The 21,058-nt window shown below is 50.5% G+C and overlaps 1 protein-coding gene across 11 annotated transcripts in view; it reads left to right on the plus strand.

Annotated features, from left to right (window-relative positions):
* Nucleotides 1–21,058, plus strand: part of DTNB (dystrobrevin beta) — a 212,810-nt gene that overhangs the window by 113,520 nt on the left and 78,232 nt on the right. For 8 of the 11 annotated variants that reach the window (XM_042803206.1, XM_042803209.1, XM_042803210.1 and 5 more), the window contains 2 exons: nucleotides 7,649–7,738; nucleotides 15,424–15,511. The exons of 1 other annotated variant lie outside the window; for it this stretch is intronic. In XM_042803206.1, the coding sequence (XP_042659140.1) occupies nucleotides 7,649–7,738; nucleotides 15,424–15,511 (178 nt within the window). The remainder of the gene's footprint in view (nucleotides 1–7,648; nucleotides 7,739–15,423; nucleotides 15,512–21,058) is intronic. 2 more of the 11 variants (XM_042803213.1, XM_042803214.1) reach the window with 1 other exon arrangement.

Consider the following 21,058-nt stretch of genomic DNA (forward strand, 5'->3'; position numbering starts at 1 on the left):
TCCCTGCATAATAATATTGTGTGATTTTCAGCTTGGATACATGCCCCATCGTCTTTCCTGCGTATGATAGCTGGAGGTGGGGGTCTGAAGAAATTAAAAGATTGTTTAGAGTGTTCAGGGAATGTGGTAGTTTCCCCATGACTTTAAATCTTTAAGGCAGATTACATCACTGTCTGAACAGAGTGCTGCAGGTCAGTTGGAGGCATGGCTTTGATTCAGAAATTACTGTGCTAAATTTCATTGTCTGTATTATGCAAGAGAATGGTGGTAATTATCCTTTTTGACCTTAACATCTATTTAAATCAATCATGGGGGAAAGTAATGTGACAGAAAACAAGAGACCCCTCTAGATTATAGCCTGGCACTTCTCTCAGAAGCTTTTTCCCTCCTCAGGAGCCAGAGAAGCAGCAATTTGGTGAAGATTTACAAAGTTGTGAGCCAGAATAACAGACTTTTGCAGGGATTTCTTGCTGTAAATTACAGGATTTAAAATAAATTGTCTGTTTTACTTGGCTCTCCTGGTAGATTTTCAGAACAGAAATTAATTTTTAAGACACCAAAAGCACCATTTAAACACCTTAGTAATTTATTGAGTTGCTTACAAAGCTGCAGAGCCAAGTCTTAGTGTGTGAAATTGGGGGCAGGAGGCAACAACCCTTTCAAGGCCCGTTCTCACTGGCGTGCAGGTACGCGTTCGCGCCCCGGGCACGGTTTGAGCACCCAGACCCAAACCGTCAGCCGTCACCCCCAAGAGAAGCAGGACGAGGAGGAGCCTCCTGCAGCTCCCTGCAGATTCCTCTGACCTCCTTTTCCTCTTCCTGCTTAATATTGCTTCCCTTCCTCCCTCAGGAGGAGCATGGTTAACATTATTTCTTGCTATCTTTTGACTATTGCTTTGCGTGGTGCAACCTGGTTTTGCATATGGTGGCTGTTGTTATTTGAAAAGTGTGGGAAATATACTACAAAATTGCATTTTAATGCTGCTTTGAAGAACTCAGTTCCAGCACGTGGGTAACTGGGGGGGGGGACGTGTTTTGTCCTTGATACCATCTTCTGAAAACTAAAAGATTCTGTGGTCATAGTATAGTTCTGAGTTCCTCTACCAGGGACATATGGTCATTTTTTTTAAAAAAGCAGAACAAAACAAGCCCTCCGCAGTGTGTTTGACCACTGCCTGAATTCAGGCTACGTTAAAGACCAGGCGTGATTCTGGGAGACGTTTGAAAACTTTCTTGGAAGATGTAGGGGAGGCTCAAGGTGCAGGATAAATAGGAAGTAACTTCCTAAAGGTGTTTTTTCATCAACAAACTTTCCCAGGTTTTGGAGGCAGTCTCCGAGAGGCACAAATACAGCTGTGGCTGCATCTGCAGCAGAACCACCCCGAAGCGTCCCTGTCCCCAACAGCCCACCACCCTGCAGCTGGGCAGGCACCGCTGCCCACGGGCCTTGTTCTGTACGGGCAAGGAACCAAGGCTCTTGTACTTTACTCCTGGAAAAAAAAAAAAAAAAAAAAAAAAAAAAGAGAGAGGAGAGGGGGTGGCATTGTGGTGTCAAGAGACGACATTGCTGGTTTTCTGCTCTCAGGATATATAAAGAAGTATTTTTGCTGAAATACGTGTCTGAAAGTCAAAGGGATACCTTCAGATTCCTGAACACATTATGAAACAATCAGTCCGTACCCACGGAGAGGGGTAGGGAATAAAAATAGCTGACATATCTTTGTGGAGAACAAATCGTGTCAAAGAATGGAAATTGGGTGGTTCTGCCTGGGTGGGTGGCCTCATGAAGGAGGGGGAAGCACTAATTTAAAATGTATTGACTCATAAAGCTTTTGACAGTATTCCATATGGTATTTTCATAAATAAACTAGGTAAATGTGGACTGGCTGAAACTGCTGTTATGTGGGTGCAACACCAGTGGAAAGACTGCAGTCAGAGAAAGAAAATATCAATATTTTCCTACCAGAGAGGGAGCACATGTCAGGTGGGATCCCACAGGGTCTGTTCCCAGTTCAGCGTTACTCAGTTTATGTCTTGGCAGCTCGAATGATGAAATAGGGAACGGGCGTACATAAATGTCACACTGACACTGAGCAAGGGGGGTGCTGGGGGTAGGACAAGGCAATGGCTTTAGGACAAGGGTAATGGCTTTAAACTGCCAGAGGGCAGATTTAGGTGAGATCTAAGGCAGAAATTGTTCCCTGTGCGGGGGGTGAGGCGCTGGCCCAGGGTGCCCAGAGCAGCTGTGGCTGCCCCCTCCCTGGAAGGGTTCAAGGCCAGGTTGGACGGGGCTGGGAGCCCCCTGGGCTGGGGGAAGGGGGCCCTGCCCGGGGCAGGGGGGGGCACTGGGGGGGGGTTTAAGGTCCCTTCCCACCCAAACCGGTCTGTGATTGCGTGATTCTCCAGAGGGCAAGCCTCTAATTCAGAATGGTCCTGTAGATCAATAAGATGAAACTAATAAAGACGGCTTCAAGCGACAGAAAAGAAAATAAAATGCATGAATAAGAAGTAGAGAATGACCAACTAGATGGGCCTATCGCTGAAGAGCGTCTGGGGAATTGCAGTGGATGAAGAGCTGAATGCAAATCAACCAAGTTCCCACAAAAAGGAGATGCTAATGTGATTGGGGTTTGGAGGAGGAGGAGCGCCGTGGCTAGGACGGCTCAGACAGTGACCCAGTCGCGGTGGCTTCCCCCTGATGCCGCGTCCTGACTTTTGGACGGCAGATGCTGAGAAGGCTGCAGCCACGTGGCGAGTCCAGAAGCAGCTGAGAGGAGAAGGAGAGTCTTCTGCTTTGGCAGAGCCCTCTCGGCCGTCCCCGCGGGCAGGGGCTCGGTGAGCGGACTCGGCGTCTGCCCGGGCGCGGGGAGGACAAGCACCAGATTCAGTTCTCCCTGGAGGTTTCGGGTGAGTGGTGGAAGCCGTAGGTCTAGAGGTTTGTTCAGCTCTGCGGCGGCGTTCCAGACCAGGGTACGCAGCCCAGCAGTACGCTCTCTAACAGCAGTTTAGGAAAACATCTGCTATGTCATCTGTTTGATCCCCCTCGGAGGAGAGGGGTGGACTGGAGACCTCCAGAGGTGCTTTCCACATCACAGTTCTAGTAAGTTCATTACCAAGCCATAGAGCTATTCTGATTTTCTTTAATTTAAAGAGTATATCCAAACGTGTTAGATGGAACTACTTCCACAGGAGACTAAACATCCACATGACGTTCACGAGCAGTATGGCTGGAGCAACACGGAGAAGCGATTCCTAAGTTTTTGTGATTTTTATTTTGCTTAAAATTATTTATCAAATTCTGTCCAAACTCATGATTGGCTTGGGTTACTCCAGAATTGCCTTTTGACATACAAGGGATTCACTGGGGAAAAAAAAAAAAAAAAAAGAGAAGGTCAGAGCTGCGTTTATAAGGCTAGAGAGGAGAAATTGCTCTAATCAAGACAGGTGATAAGGAGTGTCCTTGGGAGCTGTATCGCGGTGGCTGGTGACCAAGAGCTGTGTCGCGGTTCTGTGGTGCAGTGGGTCTGGTGAGATGGTGTTCAGAAAACAGCCAGGGCTGATGACGAAGGATGGGGCTGGGCTGTGATGAACAGAGATATTGCAGGGCTTTGTCTCGTCCAAAGAAGTGAAATGCCTCAGAACAGTTTTAATTCAGTGCTCACCAGGGGTATCTATTAGCCTTCCAAAACACAGTGTGCCTACACTTAAACTTCAAAACACCAGAAGTGCAGAGGTTAAGGATTATGTACATTTAAACATCTGAAAACAATATAGAATGACAGTGTGTGATCCCTGGAAGAGGTGGGGAGAGGGAAGGAGACGAGTCAGCAGCCTTGGGGTGCGATGGGGAGAGGCGAGAAGCCGCCTGGGCGCGGGGAGACGGCGATCCCCAGCTCAGCCCAGGAGATCCCCAGATCATCCAGACGATCCCTGGCTGAGCCCAGTTGATCCCCAGCTCAGCCCAGTCGTTCCCCAGCTCAGCCCAGGTGATTCCCAGTTCAGCCCAGTTGATCCCCAGCTCAGCCCAGTCGATCCCCAGCTCAGCCCAGGTGATCCCCAGTTCAGCCCAGTCGATCCCCAGCTCAGCCCAGTCGATCCCCAGCTCAGCCCAGGTGATCCCCAGCTCAGCCCAGTCGATCCCCAGCTCAGCCCAGGAGATCCCCAGATCATCCAGACGATCCCTGGCTGAGCCCAGTCGATCCCCAGCTCAGCCCAGTCGTTCCCCAGCTCAGCCCAGGTGATCCCCAGTTCAGCCCAGTTGATCCCCAGCTCAGCCCAGTCGATCCCCAGCTCAGCCCAGTCGTTCCCCAGCTCAGCCCAGGTGATCCCCAGTTCAGCCCAGTTGATCCCCAGCTCAGCCCAGTCGATCCCCAGCTCAGCCCAGGGGATCCCCAGCTCAGCCCAGGGGATCCCCAGCTCAGCCCAGTCAATCCCCAGCTCAGCCCAGTCGATCCCCAGCTCAGCCCAGTCGATCCCCAGGTCAGCCCAGTCGATCCCCAGGTCAGCCCAGGGGATCCCCAGCTCAGCCCAGGGGATCCCCAGCTCAGCCCAGTCGATCCCCAGCTCAGCACGCAGCTTTCTCAGTGTTTCCAGTGGGTGAGTGGCCTTCGAGTCAATCCCTGCCCGTGACGTGGGCACGGGTGCGGGCGCAGCGCTGTTCCAGAGGTGCCAGTTGCTTCCCAGGAAAGCGAGGGGAGGTGGGCTGGTGGTGGTGGTGCAGATTCAGATGGTGCAGGTCCGGTTACGTGCAACCGGGAACGTTGCTGGCTGGGATCGGGAAGCAGAGGGACACACCAAACCATTTTGCACCTTACCCGAGGCCAACACAAAATACATTTTTAAGATACAAGTATATATACACTCGGTTTATGATTTCTTTTCCTGTCCTGTCAGTAGTGCTGTCATGCTTCTGCTGCTTGCCACCTGCGCTGCTGCTCAGCTGTAAATTATCATGCTACGGCTGCTTGGAATGAGCACTAATTGCTACACAAACATTCAGTAGGTATTATACTGACAAAGTTTACAAAGAATTTAGCTCGTCCATAGTTACCTCCAGCTTTCCCAGAGGAGCTGAATTCAGTAAAAGGCAAGCCCTTCGGAAACGAGAGGTAAAGGTACGTGTCGACATAACTTAAATTCTGCTTTCTTTGAATAATGAGCCAGCACTGCCACGATGGCTCTGCTCTAGGGGACAAGTGCAGTCTGCCGTTTGCAAATAGAGCAGCACGTTCAGCCGGGAGGGTACTAGGACAGTGGATACGAGCTTAATGCTTTTTTCTTGAGCCACAGAGCTTGTGTTTATGTGAGTTTTACAGATCAGGATTACCTACGCTAGGTTTTATATTTTAATGCATCTTTTGCTCTATGAAGGTGACACTCATACCTCCACGATTTTTGCAGTACCCCAGCACAAGCCGCAGAATGCCGCTAAGCTCTGCGCTGTCTCCTGCCCACTACGCTTAGATACCCTCTTCAGTGAGAAAATACCTGTACGCTGTAGCTGACCCAGCCTGCCCAACACAGCGATGGATTCTCCCCAGGATGCAGCTGCTTCTTTTGGTGATGGATTTATCAGGAGTGGTGGGCCCCCCCCCCCCGTGACCCTCCTTCTCCAGCTCCCCTGCAGCCAAAAGCCTGGTCTGACGGTGCCTTTGCTCTCCGTGACGGCCCAGAGCTGCGCCTCGCAGAGAGCAGCGGGCAGAATGCGCGGGGGGTTCCTGCTGCCTCAGTGCCGCCCCGGGAGGGGGCTGTCAGCACGGACCTTGATTCTGCACTTTGTGATTTTTCTGAGGCTCGGAGGCTGCTGAGTGATGTTCTGGAGGGGGCTGGGGTGCTGGGCAAGCTTACCCGTGTTCGGAGATGTGAATGGAAAATCAGATGCGTGCGAGGGACAGTGTTCAGACTCACGTTAATTTAATCTAACTCTTATTTTTCTTCCAAAACCAGGAATGCTAATCATTGTTAAGCTATTGCCATTTTGAGTTAAAAATGTGGTCATTTCTGCTGGGCTTTTTCCTTTTCAAAAGGGCATGTGTAAGGAGTTAGAATGAAAAAGGTCTTGGAATCTTAATTGTTGTGGTTGCAGCAATGTGCCTGCTATAAAGCATATCTAACCGAAAGCTTTTCAGCACTTGCCAGTAGTCAGGCTTCACGAAGTGTAGATTGCTTAAAATTCTTCTGTGCAGTGGTTAACGTTAAGTCTCTCTCTTATTACAAACCCATTATTACAAAGGTTGCTCATTGCCCGGAGGGGTTGACGTGGGTATTTCCATTTTGCCTCTTTTTTATAAGGTCTTATTCTGCTTCTGGCAGACTTCTCTGACATGTTGCTGCACATAACAAAGAAGAAAAGAGTTTGTATGTCTAAAAAATGTGAATTCTGTTTTCATAGTATCACTATATTGATGCTGAAAGCAATAAATGCCATGTTTATAGAAGCTTCTGAAACAAATACTTCCTGGACGCGTGTGGAGAAGGAATTAACGGCAGTTTATAAATTGAAAGAGCAGCTGGAATACCTGACATAAAAATGAAGAATTTCTTGTACACTTAGATTTTAGGAAGAAATGAAGAATGGAATTTCTTGTACACTTAGATTTTAGGAAGAAATGGGTATTCTGCTAAAATAATAGTGATATGTGTTCAAAAATGATTTTTTTAGGTAACAATCTGATCTCATACCTTCACGGGGCTTTTCAGCTCCCAGCAGAGTGGTGCTGTCTCCACGCGTGCACCGTGTCGTGTGGTGGGACCGCAGGCTGGTCTCCTGCGGGCAGAACTTCACGTGGCGGTGGCGGAAATGCGGCGCGGCAGGCTGGGTGTCTCGCTCTGCTGGGGCAGGGAAGGAAGAGTCGCTGCCTTTGTGTGCGATGCCTGGGATAAAAAAAGAACCGTTTTGCTGTGTTCTCTGAGGGGTTTTGAGATGCTGCAGTTGCAAGCGTGGTAGAAACCAGCACATTTTATTTGGACCATGTAGGCAAATATTTATGTGAGATTACCTCTGACAAATATTTCTTGCATTCAATCTCTATCCGCAGAAATATTCAAAACTATAGTAGCTTTGTTTTTATGAGTCCTCAAACAAAAAAACCCCTATGTCATTCAGTGAATCCCTGATAGTGGGTAGCTCTCCTGATGCCAACCACTGAATTGTTATTTTTTCTATCCCTTTCCTCGTATCTTTGCTTGGCGGGCCTCTCTTACAAGCGGAAGAGAAGAGGCTGGGCGCGTCCAGCTCTGGGTTCAGACACGGCACTGCCACGGCAGCCCCGTGCCGTGGGGGCCTGGGGGGGCTGTGGCAGCCGAAGGGCCCGTTCCGTGGGGGTGGGAGGGCTGGGAACGGCCCCGCTGCCGGCGGGGGCTGCCGGGGGCTGCCTGGCGCTCCCGGCCGTGGGGCTCGGGGCGGCCCCGCTCGCCGGGGACCTGGCCTCCGGGCGTATTTGGGCACCCACAGGTTTCTCCGATCTGTGTTCTCATCTTTAACTGCAGAAGGTATCCTTTTCACGTGACTTGCGGAAGCCTGTTTGCATTTTTAATTAGCCATCTGTTTGTTTTAATTTTTAACTGTTTGTTTCGTTAACGTTCATTAATTATTTGCTTTGTATTTACGTTGTGTTTTGTTTGCTCTCTTTTGCCTTCATTGCTACTAGGTTACAGTGCAACCTGGACGCTGCCAGCCCGTTAGCTGACGAGCATGCACTGATAGCAACCTATGTGACCCGGCTGCAGAGCGGTGCACGGTTAGTGTTAGGAGAGCGCTCCCGGGGCAGGGACGGGGACAGTAACGCTGCTTCCTCCAGGCAGTGATGTTCCAATCAAAGGTACTTGGCCTCCATTGGCAAATAGAGGGAAATGGATTTAGTGCTCTCCAAAATCTTCTGAAAGTACGCAAGTACATGTGCGCGCACACACAAATCTGCACAGGGGAAACGTTAGATAGGAGGGGATCGGTTTGTGCCCATTCCCGCCCTGTTGCATTTTCTGTGTTACAGAACCCCTTACATGAACTGATTAACATCCTTCCAAACGGGTTAGATAATTCTTCTCTCCATGACCATTCCGGAATCTCATCATTCACCAGTAGGAAACTGTCTAATTTCACAAAATTGTCAAATCACTGACCGGTTTGGGTGGGAAGGGACCTTAAAGCCCCCCCAGTGCCCCTCCCCTGCCCAGGGCAGGGCCCCCTTCCCCCAGCCCAGGGGGCTCCCAGCCCCGTCCAACCTGGCCTTGAACCCTTCCAGGGAGGGGGCACCCACAGCTGCTCTGGGCACCCTGGGCCAACGCCTCACCCCCCGCACAGGGAACAATTTCATCCTTACATCTAATCTAAATCTCCCCTCTTTCAGTTTAAAACCGTCCCCTTTTTCCTACCCCCACCCCCTGACCCAGAGTCCCCCCCCCCTTCCCTGTCCCCCCTTTAAGCCCTGGGAGGCCGCTCAAAGGTCCCCCCGGAGCCTTCTCTTCTCCAGGCTGAACCCCCCAACTCTCTCAGCCCGGCCCCCCAGGGGAGCTGCTCCAGCCCCCCCAGCATCTCCGTGGCCTCCTCTGGCCCCGCTCGAGCAGCTCCGGGTCCTTCTGCTGTTGGGGGCCCCCGAGCTGGCCCCAGCACTGCAGGGGGGTCTCCCCAGAGCGGAGCAGAGGGGGACAATCCCCTCCCTGGCCCTGCTGCCCCCCCTGCTCTGGCTGCAGCCCAGGGCACGGGTGGGTTCTGGGCTGTGTGTGCACGGTGCTGGGTCACGTCCAGCTTTCCCCCCCCCCAGTTCCCCGCAGTCCCTCTCCTCGGGGCTGCTCCCCACCCCTTCATCCCCCAGCCTGTGCTGATATTGAGGATCACCCCGACCCCCGGGCAGGACCTTGCCCTTGGCCGTGTTGCACTCCATGAGGTTTGCTCAGTCCTGCCTGCCCAGGTCCCTCTGGATGCCATCCCTGCCCTCCCGCGTGTCCCCCACCACACAGCTGGGTGACATGGGTGAACTTGCTGAGGGTGCATCGATCCCACTGTCCGTGGCACCAACAAAGATGCTAAAGAGGGCTGGGCCCAGCCCTGACCCCCGATGAGTGTCACTTGTCACTGCTCTCCACAGTCTTCCCCCTTAAATTTTTTCACAGCCAGCTCACACCCATTAGATTTCGTGCCAGCATTGTCCTATGACTCTCCCTGTTCTTCCTCCTTACTGCTTTTACCTCTCCACCCCAAATGCAGTCACAGACGTCGCATCCTCTCACCATCTTTGTTTCCTGGGCTGAACAAGCAAACTCTTTCAATCCCATCGACCTAACCTGCTTAATATGACTCTTTATTTCTGTGCCTTTCCAAAAAACATTAATGCTTTGAAGAATTAGATTTCTTTTATCTCATCTTTGGTATTTGTGCACATTTATATTTCATGTCTGTGTCTATGTAGAGAAATTTTACCCTAAAGCCCCAAAACATAGCTCTCCCATTTCATCACAGGACACAGTTGGGAGGTTTTCTGTATTCCACTTTTGGCCCTAATTAAATTACGCCTTTACAGAGCCAGAGCTGTGCTGGCAAGGAAGAAGAGGTTTAGTGATATGGGGGCTATATGTAAAGGCCTTGCTCTATCCATGTTGTCATCCTCTGAATAATATTTTTAGGGTCCTACTTCATCCCTCTGTCATGTAGAAATTTGTATTCCACTGCTGTATTGATGAAGCACATTCTGGCTGTTTAGGTCTCTGGGGAAAGTCAGGGTTTTTTTCTTTATAGTGAATTACTGTTGTCTGTGATCACCTGCAATCAACTGAAAGCCTGTAATATTGTCCACAAGACAGTAAAAACCAAGGAATTTCAGACTCTCACCTTCACTCAATTACTATAATCATAGGATTTTGCAATACAAAGGAGTGCATGTTGAAGAGGATATGACAGATTGAAATACTGTGTGTAGCTCATAGCTGCCATGCTACAATGAGTTGCAGTTGAGGTTCTCGGTCTTTTAGGTCTTTAAATTTAAAAAAATCACTTGGTACTGTTGCCAGAGTAACAGTGTACTCCTAGAAGGAACCAAACGCAAAGAAAAGAATTTAAATCCTAGTTCCATTGTGCATGGGAGTGTCTTCTAAGTCAGCACGAGAGACCGATCAAACGTGTACTCCGTCCTCACTTCTTTGGCCTTCACCCCTCGCCCCCCAGATCTCCTCTCACAGTGTATCTTCCTGCTTTTGGCAGGCTGTGTGGAAATCCTCCGTGTACCGCAGCCGGCCGGTGCAGAGCAGCTCTGCCTCTGACTCAGATAACAGTAAATCTCCCTTACGGACAGCTTTTCCTCTCATTTCCATCACTTGCTTTCTCTCTTCTGTTTCCTGCTTGCGTCTGCTCGGGGCTGCTGCTGTTCCCAGGACGCTCCTCACGGCCCCTCTGTCGGGCAGAGCAGCCCAGGGGGCACCCGTGGAGCATCGTCCCTGCCCCCTCACACCGGGGCCCAGGAACTGGGGCATTCGAGAGGCATTTGGGCAATGTCCTTAACAGCATGCTTTATTTAACTTTTGGTCAGCCCTGAAGTGATCAGGCAGTCGGGCTGATTGCTATTCTATTCTATTCTATTCTATTCTATTCTATTCTATTCTATTCTATTCTATTCTATTCTATTCTATTCTATTCTATTCTATTCTATTCTATTCTATTCTATTCTATTCTATTCTATTCTATTCTATTTTCTAGTCTCTTCTCGTCTCCTCTATATTCTATTCTCTATTCTCTTCTATTCTATTTTCTATTCTCTTCTATTCTATATTCTATTCTATCCTGGTCTGGTCTGGTCTGGCCTACCTTGTCCTATCCTATTCATCGAGTCACAGACCAGTTTGGGTGGGAAGAGCCCTCAAATCCCCCCCAGTGCCCCCCCCTGCCCCGGGCAGGGCCCCCTTCCCCCAGCCCAGGGGGCTCCCAGCCCCGTCCAACCTGGCCTTGAACCCTTCCAGGGAGGGGGCAGCCACAGCTGCTCTGGGCACCCTGGGCCAGCGCCTCACACCCCGCACAGGGAACAATTTCTGCCTTAGATCCAACCTAAATCTGCCCTCTGGCAGTTCAAAGCCATGACCCCTAGTCATCCCTGTGCTGATCCTAACACCTTGTTTCTCTGAAGATGTGGCTCTCAGAGAACACCATGATGGAGAAGCCACTCATTTCATTGACAGTCTGTCCCAGTGATCAATTGTGCTGACTGTTAAAAAAAAAAAAAAAAAAAAAGCCATACTTCAAATTTTAACTTATCTTTCTCTTTCTTCCACTTCCAGTCACTGATTGTATGTATACTCACCTTTGCTCTTTATTGCCCAGTATCTTTTCACTTCTTTCAGCCAAAGTTTGAGAGCCTTTAAGCCACTGCTAGCTGGATCCCTGAGATTTTTCATCATGTTAAGGCTTATGTAATTCACTGATGTCCTCCAACCAAAGAGTCCATCTGAGCTACATAAGGAATATAGGAAACAGAGCTCAGTGGACTTCATTTATCTTACAATAATATATTTTTCTTTTTTCTACCTACAGTGTTATTGTGGTAGCAAGCCAAATTGGTTAAGTGCTTTTCAAAGAAATAATAGAAAATCCCCACCTGAAAGGAAGTGCTGCAGGCAAAGGCAGCTGCAGAGAGCAGCGAGTTATACCGTATGCAGTTAGAAAGCTTAGGGAGCTGTTGAGTTGTGCTTTATTACTTGGACAGTTGTTTGTTACATATTTCTAAAGTTCATTCATAACTTAATAACTGAATAATGTTCCACATCTTTCAGCAAGCCTGCTTTTCCCCAGTCCCCATGAAGCCCTTATTTCAGCTCCACTTTTCACCAGCAAAGTTAAATAGCCCTGCCTGGAGTGTCATTATTTTGATGTGTTCTGCATTTCCTGCAGAAGACAGCCGGCCACAGGGTTGATGAAAGGAAAAAGTCACTTTTCTTAAAGACACTTTGTCCCCAAGATCCTTACTCTTGGCTCACCATCAGTTGACACGTGGGACGTGTGGCCCTTCAGGTCGGTGCTAGAAGAATAAGCCATGCCTTCTTTTGCTGTCCTCTGCCGCTTCTCAGCGTCATGAATTCCTGAGCAGTTGTGGAAGGAGCCTAAGATCCCAAACCTCCCCCCATGATGTATCACCTTCCCGTACATCCTTCACTGATCACCCATCCCTAGCCAACACTTTGGTTGTCCAAGCTCATTTTTGTGTTAGTGTTTGACAACAGGGCGCTGGCATCCCAGCTTTCTCTTTACAGGCTGCATTTGCCCCCATGTTGCTGGGCCCGGGTCCACGAAAGCCTCAAGCCAGCACAGGTGCCGATTTTCCCCTTTTTTTCCCCCGGCGCGGCAGTGGCGGGCAGGGGCCGCGAGCGCCCAGGCCCGACCAGAGTGACCGCAGGAGCCATGCCTCCTGCACGCCCTCCTCACGTTGCCCCGGACGTTTCCATCGACGCCTAAAAGTCAGCCGGACCTCGCCGTGCCGCCGGGGTGCTCGTCCCTGCGGCGGAGCCGGGCTGTCCCGAGGGCCACGCGTCCCGGGGCCAGTCGGAGCCTCCCCCGCTCAGACCTGCCCACCCGCATTACCCACGCACCCGCGTCCCCCGCGGGGGAAGCGGGAGAGCCCACGGCTCGACCGGCCGCTCTGTAAGCAGCACGGCGTTGTCATACGGACCAGGCCGCCCGGCGCAGCGTTTTTAAGATGGGGAAATCTAGAACGTTACCTTTCCAAAATTCTGCTGCTGTGAAAATCTCTTGAGCTCGCACTCACGTACCCTCCTCCCTTCTGAGCTCTGGGCTTAAGCCAGGCTTATCCTTCGCTACCTGTGCTGTTCTTCCTGAGCTTGGCCACCGCTGCGGGCCCTCCCCGCGGCTCTGGGTCCCGGCGGGGCTGGTCTGGGCGGCGGGGGGGGTCGCAGCTTGCAGTGCCGCTGCTGTCCCAGAGGATGGGGAGCTCCCAGGACTCCTGTCAGGGAGGGGGTTTCGGGATAGGAAGACTTTGCAGCCATGTCTCCACAGAAATTAAAACTGCAAAGAAGTGAGTTTTCCTTCGTGATGCAATGTCAAGAATTCCGCGGTGTTTTGTAGACGGTGTTTAACGCCCGCTCTGTAAATCCAGCAGAGCTGTGGGCTGCAGCGGTGGTTCATTTGTTCAAACTGGTTTATATTAAAGAATACACAGGAGGTGCACTTGAACTCCATTTCCTCTCCATCTGTAAAATATTTCTAAAAGCAAATGCAAAAGGATCTATTTCCTTTTTACATTACAAGAAAGTAAGAAATTGTCAATAACTATCTTCTAATTCGCTCAGCTAAGAAGAGGTGATAGTTCCAGGAGCTGGGAGGGGTATTAGGAGACACCAGGTTATGGAAAGGGTGGAAGGGATGGAATGATCCGCATTCCTATAAAAGCAGAAAAAAACTTGTACAAACAAAATTGCAGAGGAAAGCTAAACAAAAATAATATCAAATTCAGAAAGTGGGATGGGAAAGATTGTTCTCCTTCAGCAAAAAAAATCAAAATGAACTGGCTTGAAGTCGTGTGAGAAATTCATCAAGCCCAGTGTAAAGACTCTGCTTTTTCTTCTCTTAAATCTGTTTTCCCCCTCTTTTAGCTCACCTTTCACCAGCTCCTTCCTTTGCACTGTTTAGCTGAATACCCTCGGGTCTTAATCCAACAGCCCAAACGCAGAGGCATACTAGTGCATTTTATACTCAGCGTGGACCCATCTGTGTAAATTGTAGTCATACGTCCATTAAATCCAGTCCAATGTTTCTACGCTGTCTCAAACACATCATCTGGCAGACTTTCGGAGTCTTAAAAGAGATCAAGTTGTTAAATTTGGTGTTACAAAAAAGAAGTTAAACCTGCATATTTAAATAAACATAATGCATGCAATATAGATTTGGTTCTTTAAATACCGTGAACATAAATCCGCGGAATTAAGCTTAAAGCAATGTAAGGTATCTTGTGAAGTGGCAGCGCGGACTAAAGGCAGTTTGTGCCGCGCACCAGGCGTGTGTCCGTCCGTCTCCGCCGCTGCGGCTGGTCCCGGCGCCCGCGGCAGCGCACGCCGGTGCGGCCGGCACGGCGTGGGCCAGCGCCGGGGCGGGCCCGGGAGGCCGTGCCACAGCCCGGGAGGCCGTGCCACAGCCCGGGGCTCAGTGCTCACATCCACCCGGATCCGGGCTGCGGTCGGGTAGCAGCGGCTCGGGTCGTGCTGCCCCTTCAGCGGCTCCACGTTTGCAGGGAGACGGAGGGGAAATCTCTGTGCGGCGCTGAGACCGCAAGCGACCGTCGAATAGTTCGGCTGGGTGGCGACTTGGAGAGCTGCCCCTTCACTTGGCTTTTCCTCGCTGATTCTTTGTGGCGAGGCCACTGTGCCACCCAGCTGAGCTGGTCATAGATCTTCACGTTGGCGGGTTCCAGTTAATACAACCTGAAAATGATCGCTTGTCCCCCGGTATATTTATAGCTAAACCAGCAGTTCTCTGTGAATAGCAGAAACAGATTCAGCACTCTAGCGGGGTTACCAGACCAGATGAATCCTGTTAATGATTAACGTGCACAGAGGGGACGATGCTCTGTTAAATGTGAGAAAGATCCAGGCGCTGCCTTGCACTTCCTAATCTTGGGGATCTGTCCCAGTTGCTGTTTCTAATTTTCCTCTTTCAAAATTCCGCGTCCCTTTCTTCTGTCACCTCACGGTGCTGTCACTGTTGCTGATGATAATTGGAAATATTTTTTTAATATCTCTTTCAGCAACATTTCCAAGACAGCTAGAGCCTGTCTGCGTGAGGCGGTGCAAGGCAGCTGGAACTGTTTTGCCCTCCGCTAGATGAGCTGTGAAGGACCACACCTCCAATTACTGTGCTTTGTACATTTGGGTGTTGTAAGGTGGTAGGAAGTCAGGTGTAAGTCAGGCTGACTCGCTAAGTACTATTTGCATTTGAGTTGATGTTGTTCAGTGACAGAGTCCGTTCTTGTCAGGTCAGCGTGGTTCCCCCAGCTCTTCCTCCTGGAAATCATCCCGACCTCGACACTTGTCATCCTACATCTCCTGAGGACAAAGCTTTTCTCCTTCACCATTCAGTTATTTGCCCCGTTTTACCTTGAGTAAGCCAAAAAGGTTTGCAGAAAAGCTCCTGAGAAACAATTTTGTTCCTAATGATTCGCCTTTATTAATTGTGGAAAGCCCAATTATTTTAATCATTTACAACTGGGATATGTGAATCCTGGAGAAAACGCCACTAGGCTGAAAGCGTTGAGAGCAGTCCCTCCTTTGGAAGTGGAATGAAAAAGGGAATGATCGAGATTATTTCCAGTGTGACTCTTCTATTCCCCACCGCTGTCTCTTTGCAATAATACATCCTTTTCTCTGTCATCCCCCCGTGTGAGCAATGTCTAGAGGCGGCGGGTACTGACGGGGTGTTTTGGCTTTTCCCCGGCAGCGCCCTGGACAGCCCCGGCAGGCTGGACGAGGAGCACAGGCTGATTGCCAGATACGCCGCCCGGCTGGCTGCCGAAGCTGGAAATGCAGTAAGTGAATATTCATCCCTCTTTACCGACCGTGGAACCTGGAAGGTGGTTTGCAGCATCTAATTAAGTAGCTTAATGCTAATGGCTGCGCGAAATTGTCATTTTTTGTTTGTTCAGCTGGTGCGAAAGAGCAGTACGCTTTCCTCGTTTTCAGCAGAAATACTGCGTTCTCGGGCAGCAGGGGAAGAGCGGGGAAACGGGAAACGACAACACAAATGATGAGAAATGGGGTCAGAGGAGACACGAGAATAAGCAGATTAGTCCTACTTAGTCTAGGGAAGAGATAAATACGTAGATACCTGAGCAAAACAAATCATGGAACGAACATTGTGGAATATATTTATTGCAGAGGGGAAGGAGCCTGAGGGAGAAGGTGCTTTTTATGTTTGCAATCTTTTATAATAGGAGAAAGTAAAGGAAACACCCAGCCAGTTTTAAGTTGGTAAAAGAAAAGTACTGCTGGAACAGAAAAGTGCTGTAGGACATCGTGGCAGCTAAGAGTTTCCTGAAATCCCGCCGCATAACGGCAGCCTGGCTGGGGGGGGAGTCGCCCGTCCTCGCTGGTTTAGCCGCGTGGAGGGAGCGCGGTGTCCGCAGGAGCTCCCCCCAACCCCGGCTGAGGTTTTCCGGCACCGCCGCCGGGCTCGCTGCGCAGGAGCCGCTCGGCTTGCCGCGTGCTCCAGAACCCGCGCCCGGCTCTGCCTGGCCGAGGCGCAGGCCCCCGCGCTGCCGCCCCGCGCGGGGTTAGCCCTGCGCCCCCCCGGGCAGAGCCCGCGGCCTCCCCAGCCCCCCCGCAGGGCCGCCCCTCGGGGCCGGGCTGTCCCGCCGCATGGTCGCCCGGCTGGAGGAGCGCCGTGGCACCGGCGTCCCCGCTCGCCTTCGCGTTATCTTCCTTGCCATGGAAACACTTCCGAGTCCTTTCCAGCGACGCCTCCTCGTCGTTCCCTTCAGTGGGCGTTCGGCCTTGTCGTGGTTTGAGCCGGGTCAGCAGCCAACCACCACGCAGCCGCTCTCTCTCCCTTCCCCTCCGGCAATGAGAAGGGACAGAGAGCCAGGCTTGGGGTTCGAGATAGGGCTGGGATGGGGGAAAATCCCCCTTTTATGATCACGAGCAAAAGGCAGACTCGTTAGGGGAAGAAAAAAAAGAACATACATTTATTACAGACACTAACAACACATAACAGAGTAGGACAGTGAGAAGCATTGCCACATCTTGAGAACACCTTCCCCCCACCCCTCCCTTCTTCCCGGGCTCAGCTCTGCTCCCGATATCTCTACCTCCTCCCCCAGGGGCGCAGGGGCAGGGAATGGGGGGTGCAGGCAGCGCTGCCACTTCCTTCAGCTTCGGTGAGGGGAGTGTCCGGAACTTGTTACCCCTGCTCCATCGTGGTCCCCCTCTCACAGGAGACAGTCCTCCACAAACTTTCTCTGACATGAGTCCTTCCCATGGGCCGCAGCGTTCCCCACACTGCTCCGTCGTGGGTCACTAACTTCCTCCGACTGGATTCCCTCCCACGGCTGCAGCCCTTCCCGAGCTGCTCCGGCGTGGGACTCCCCCGCATGCTGCAATCCTCCCAGTGCTGAATTACAGCAGCGGGGCTGCCTTTTCCCATGAGACCCCGGCCTTCTTCGGGCACAGCACCTTGATCAGCCGAGCAGAACTCAACCCAGGACAGGCCAGTAAGGTGACTCCCTCACACGGATGTGACCGGGTATTTCCCCTCCGCAAAACTTCGATAAAAAAGATCTGTGCTCTTTGAGCACCTTTAGCTGTCAGTTCCCGTTACCTCCGTCAAACGGTGTGTTTGCATCTCTGAAGTCCCTCAGGACTGGGCTCATGTTGAAATACCAAAGCGATACAGCGCAAACATTCCAGGTGGAAGAGGAGGGGATTTCTATGTAATCTGCACATAAAACTAAAGTTATGAAGACAGTAAGCGCTGAATCAGCTTCACTGGAAGATGGTGGAAGAATTCTTCCTCATGACTTGACTTCTTCGGTGGTAATAAAGAAGTACTATGGAAACGAAGGAGTCACAATATCGGTTCGGAAAGAACCTGATCGTTTAAAAACCTGTAAATGACATCAACTCGGTTCTGTGTACTTCATCGGTCAGAAGGAGGTCAAAAATGAAGCAACTTACTTGGATGTAAAGAAAGCAGCATTTAGTTTACTGAGACTTTTCAAAGACCTGGGACAAATCACTGCTTTCTTTTCATCCAAATGAGTTACGTGCAGTAGGCTAGATGTCAAAGTGCTGCCGGGGATTGAGGAGCGGTGGGGAGAGGATGCGAGAGTAACAACAGCGCGTTTCCATTGCGACCGCAGCTTAGCGGCGAGGAATCTAAATGTTATGTACTGGGTCCCCTGTTTATTCACAGTCCAGAAATACTAATCAGCTCAAAAGGATGTATTTTTCATATTCTGAAGGAGTCTAGCTTCGTGACAGGTTCTAATTATTTCCTGCCAACAGGAGATTCCCCCTCCCTGGCCAGCGCTCGGTATGACTAGTGTCCAAGCTGGCCATAGCAACTTGGTGGAGGAGCATCCTGCTGAGCTCTGGGGCGGCGTGCCGTGCCTGCGGGGCTCGCTGCTGAGGATTCGCTGTTTGTGGGAAATGAAATGGCTGAGATTTGCCAGCCACAGTCTTTTTTTTTTTTTTTTTTTTTTTTTAATAGTCTTCTTATAACATTAAAACAGAGAAACAGGAGTAAATTAAAGGCTGGGAAATTTGAACCCCTCCAAAAAAAAAAGAAAAGGAACAATTTTTTTCTTCCTGTATGAAATTAAAATGGGGAACATGAAATGAAAACCCCCAATATAAACATCGCATAGATCCAGTAGGAGAAAGGTACTCACTGAGTGTATGGTGGCCAGGCTTCCACCTTTACAGGAATGATACAGTAAGGTGTGCAGGCAAGGGACTGGTACTGTACGTAAAGAAAATACACAGTGTAACAGCATAAAAATATCACATCAAAAGAGAAGAACTGCAGAATCCTTGTGGGTTGAAATTCCAGATTCTTAATAATAGAAAAGAAATAGTGGCTCCCTAATTAGATGGTGGTAGCGATCAGGAAATGTTAAGCGAGATAAGAGAATCTGCGCGCTTAGGACAGGTAAGGAACAGTGGGAGGTTTCAGCCACCCACACAGAGCAGCTCCGTGCCTTTTCAGGGGGAGATGCAGGGACGCTTTGGAATGCAATGAAGGATGTTTGGTTGAACAACCAGTTTGAGAATCCACGAAAAGACGCGCTCCTGGAGTTAGTCCTGAGCGGTGCACCGGGGTGAGTTCAGGCGGTGTTAACTGTGCTGGCTGAGCTGGAGCAGTAACCATCACACGCTTCACTAACGGCAGGAGAGAGCGCGCCAAGAAAATCCAGTATGCAGGTACTCAGCTTCAAGAAAAGGAACTATGTAAAAACGAAACTATTAGAAAAAATCCTAAAAGGATCAGTCCAAAAAGCAGGAAGCTTGTAAGCTGCCTGGGGGCTTTTAAAAATCCTGTATTAGAAGCTCAGGAAATTTGTGTGTCAAAACTCAAAAATAAAACCACACAAAAAAATGGGCCTTTCCATGGGTCAATAAGAAAGCTCAGGAGAACGTCCCAAGGCAAGGGTGGCATTCAGGAATTGGAGAGCTTGCCCAAATGGAAAGAAAAAGAAAGCCTAGAAACATGGCTGGTTAAATGTTAACAGGAAATTCAGAGATGGGAGAAGAATTTGAAGAGCACTTGGCAAGGGGTGCTGAAGTCTATGATTTTCAACACCATCAAGAGCGGGGATCTAACTAGGGGATCAGTAAGACTTTCTGGTGACCAAGCTGTACAAAAGAGTAGTCAGGAATGAAAAGACCATAACAAAGAAGCCCAGCGGGGTTGCTTGCATCAGTCTTTGCTGCTGAAGGTGCATCATGTAATGGATTCTTCATAGCAGGTAGGGTGGAGGAGTCAGGTCAGTTCAAAATAAACACAGAGGAGCTTTTAAACCAGGTAACACCTACGTCGGTGAGTTGCATTAGCTTGAGAGCCCTTGGCAGGCTGGAGAAATGAGCTGACAATTGAAATGAGGTCCAGCGTAGCCCCATGCCAGGGGCCGGGGCGACGAGCGCCCACGGGCTCGACGGCAGCTCGGCAGGGAGGAGGAGGGGGGCTGCCGCGGGACGTGACTCCCCCGCTCTGCTCCGCGCTGGCGGGGCCGCGTCAGCTCCGCTTTGGGGGGAGCAAGGCCAGCAGAGCCCCCTGGGGTGGCTGGGGGCTGTGCTACACGGGGCGAGGCCGAGGGAGCCGGGCGTGCTCGGGATGGGGAGGAGAGAGCAGAGGCGGATCCGCCTGGCGCCCGCAGGTGCCCGGTGAGCCAGGCGTACGGGGACCCGCCGGCCGGGGTCGGCCCCCCAGGGAGGGGCGCGGAGGAAGGACAAGAAGCGACAGAAGCGGAGGTCGCGAGAAGGGGAACTCCCACTACGTGCTAAGAAAAACTTCGTCACCGTGTTAACGGTGAAATATTGTCGTCCAAGAGATTGTCCAGAGAAGAACCGGAACCTTCCGCCTTGGGGACATTCAGAGCTCGGCTAGAGAAGTTCTCAAGCGACCTGCTGTGAATTGGCCCTGCTTTGAGTGGCACAGGGACCAGAGGCTTCCAGAGATCCCTTCCCCCCTGTAGTTTTCTGTGAATCTCAACCTTAGTGAAAGTGGAGAACGGAAACAAACCACCATAAAGGAGCCGTGGGATATTTGTCGGTGGAGATTTTAAAACCAAGACAGACCAGTATCTGCAGGGAATACTTGAGAGAGGTTGATGTGGACAAAGTTATTTCTTGATGACCCGTCCAGCCCTGCCTCTCAGATGTAATGTGCTTTATTTTTTAACATGCTCTAATTGCTAGAAATTAAGAGGATCCCAGATACAGATGGTTCATACTGCAACAGCCTAATGCAAAGTTTCTTACTCTTTCCTTTGAAGTTGTTGGCAGTGGTCACTGCTGGAAATTGTACATCGCACTATGTGGCGATGGATCTGACTCAGTCCATCAGTTTCTGCTTTTTCTCAAATGAGATAAAACGTTAGAACTGCCTTCTGCAGGCTTGTTACTGTAATAAATGTCACTCTCCATATGAATGCAAATACATCCCATTAGCATTTTTAGGAGAAATGCTTTTGCTTGATGTCTTACTGGGACAGAATAATTCGAGGCAGATCTCGGAGTTAATTCTAGAAATCCACGTCTGTTTCTTCTTAAAGAAGAAGAATAAATGGGGGGGGAGGAGAAGAAAGGAGAATGCATGGTTTGTCACTTGGTGCGTGTGGACCGCTCAGTGGCGCAGGAGAGGCTGATGGCATGCGGCCAGCGCAGTTACGCACTGCCAGCGAGCAGCTTGGTCTGCGTGCGCTCAAGCAAGCGCTGACTGGGCTACTCTTGTTTTCTTCAAGCCAGTCTTCAGAAGACAAAATCCCTTTTATTGGATTTAAGTTGCTCAGGGCTATGCTCGGCGTGCCACAGCAGAGTGCTGTGCATTAAAGTGACTGTGGGTTGGCTCGGCTGGACCG

This window comes from Tyto alba, unplaced genomic scaffold (genome assembly GCF_018691265.1).
Source record: "Tyto alba isolate M040663 unplaced genomic scaffold, T.alba_DEE_v4.0 Super-Scaffold_40, whole genome shotgun sequence".
Lineage (NCBI taxonomy): Eukaryota > Metazoa > Chordata > Aves > Strigiformes > Tytonidae > Tyto > Tyto alba.